The 2,269-nt window shown below is 64.4% G+C and overlaps 1 protein-coding gene across 1 annotated transcript in view; it reads right to left on the bottom strand.

Moving 5' to 3' along the window:
* Positions 1–2,269, bottom strand: part of LOC102480839 (maestro heat-like repeat family member 5) — a 64,531-nt gene that overhangs the window by 55,536 nt on the left and 6,726 nt on the right. Inside the window, exons 5-6 of the mRNA XM_006152109.2 lie at positions 913–1,072; positions 302–354 (exon numbers count right to left, since the gene is read on the bottom strand). Coding sequence (XP_006152171.1) covers positions 302–354; positions 913–1,072 — 213 coding nt within the window. The remainder of the gene's footprint in view (positions 1–301; positions 355–912; positions 1,073–2,269) is intronic.

Below are 2,269 nucleotides of genomic sequence, written 5' to 3'. Positions count from 1 at the left end.
CCCCTGCTCCTTCCCTCCTTCCCCTCTCCATCCCTCCTCCCTCTTTCTCTCCCTTCTGGTCCTCCTTCCTTCCCTCCTTGCTCCCCTCCTCCCCTTTCTTCTCCTCCTCCTCTCTTCCTCCTTCTTCTCCCAGCCCCTCTTTCCCCCCTCTGCTGCTCTTCTTCCATCCCCTCCTCCCTTCCCTCCCCTACCTACCTTTCCCACCCCTGCTGCAGTGCCCCATCCACGTTGCTGCTGCCCTCCCCCTTGCCGTCCCCACAGAAGGTCCCTGGGCAGTGGCCTGTCGATGGCCCCTCCCTACCTGGGTCACTTGCTCTTCCCAGCCGGCCCTGTCTTCCTGGGTGAGGACACCATCTGTGGGAGAGAGGGCTGCGTCTCCGGGCCAGGCTGGGTCTCAGGCCGTCTCCCCAGCCCTGAGGTGCTGGCCTGCATCAGGTGACACCATGCCTCTGTCCTATGTCCACAGACGAAGCTAGCTGGACCTGGGCTCGGGGTCCACACAGCGGGCTGGAGCTGTGGCCCTGCCCCTCGCTGTGTGCCCACGGGCAGCCCTGGTCTCCCTCTGGGCCTCGGCTCACCCGTGGTGAATGGAGGGCCCTCTGGTCATGGCCCTTTGGGAAGTGCTCGGGGTCTACTGGAGGCTGACAAATGGGGCTTGGGGAAGAGGGCGCCATGCAACTTTGGAAACTCCTCGGTGTTTCACAGGCCACTGTAGGTGCAGAGGGAGTCCCCTGGTCCTCCGACCCTATGGGGCACAGGCCAAGCCGAGTCGGCCCTGCCTAGATGCCCAGAGCTCGGAGTCCAAGCTCCCCAGAGGCGTGGGGGTCGCACACTCCTTGGAGCCCCCCTGCCAAAGCACCTCTTGGAGCTCTCCCCAGGACCCTGCTGGTACCGGCCACGGGCAGCACCCACCGTCAGAGGTCAGGACACCCATCACGTAGAGGAGGCTGCGGTGTGGGAAGACGCCTGTCAGCAGCTCCGTCTCCAGGTACTGCGCCACCGTCCTCCACGAGTGCCTGCAGATGGCCACCAGCACGTCACTGGCCGCATCCTGGTAGCCGTCCTCCAGCTCCTGCGGTGGGAATGGGGGACAGCTGGGGGGACGCAGTAAGGAAGGTGAGGCTGCCCAGGGCTGCACCCAGAGCCTCCCGTCGGCTCCGCCCACGGGCAGCCACCATGTGGAGAAAGCTGCAGCCTGGGGGGACGAAGCCCCCACCACAACCCAGCCACACCCAGCAGAAAATAACGGGGAGGAAGCAGGGCAGACAGGACCTCAGCCCTTCCCTCCAGCGTCCTCAGAGAGGAGGGGACGGCATGGCCATGAGCACTGCAGGGGGCGAGGAAAGGAGTGCCGGAGGACAGCGTGCAGCGCTCAGAGCTAGTGACCAGGGTTGGAGGGAGAGGGGGAGAATGAGCACCCTCCGATGGGGCGTGTCATGCTGCCGTCCTCTCACCATTTCTCCACCCTGTTGGGATTTGAGGCCAGTGCGTGCGCGCGCACACACACACACACACTCACACACACACACACACACACACACGCTCACACACATACAGTGTGCTTTTTGAGCTACTGGGGCTGGGATTTAAACTGTGGTCAGCCATGTGGAATTTAGCTGCTTCACCCACCACCATGGGGCTGGCCCAGCTGGGAGTCTGCAAAGCCACTCCAAGGGCAAGGAGATGAGTTGGTGACCTTAACTCAGTGCGGGCGCAGGAGAGAGAAGGCGGGAAGTGCCCCAGCTCTGAGTCCCAGAGTCCCACTTCCACAGGCCCCCTCAAGGGCTGCTGGCCGATGTTCACGTAAATTCAGCCCCCGAGGACAGCATGGGGGTGGGTGGTGCCGGTTCACGTGCGTGGAGTGCTGGGACTCGGATGCCGTGGGCCCGGGGAAGGGCAGCTGTTGCCCAACCATGGCTCATCACGTGTGTACCCGGCACTCCGCGGCGGGGGCCCTCGGGGCTGTGGCCACTGGAGACAGTGGGCTGTCTGGGCCTCTCCTGGACTGCAAGCCTGTGGCAGAGTTCAGGTCCAAACCGGAAGTCTCCCTGGGGTAGGAGCCCCGCAGGCGGAGGACCCAGGGCTGAGTTACAATCGGAGCCTGGATTAGACTCGCCTTTCAGAGTCTGGGGTGCAGGCAGCAGTAATGGGACGCAAGGAAGGAGGAAAGGGGGGCCCAGGGCCCACCTTAGAACGGGGCCTTCTGAGGGAGAGGACAAAGCCACAGCCATACATCCGGCTCCCCCCTGCCAGCCCCCCGCCCCGGCGC

Source organism: Tupaia chinensis, unplaced genomic scaffold (assembly GCF_000334495.1).
Source record: "Tupaia chinensis unplaced genomic scaffold, TupChi_1.0 Scaffold000335_1, whole genome shotgun sequence".
Lineage (NCBI taxonomy): Eukaryota > Metazoa > Chordata > Mammalia > Scandentia > Tupaiidae > Tupaia > Tupaia belangeri.
This window is presented reverse-complemented; position numbering and strand designations above follow the sequence as displayed.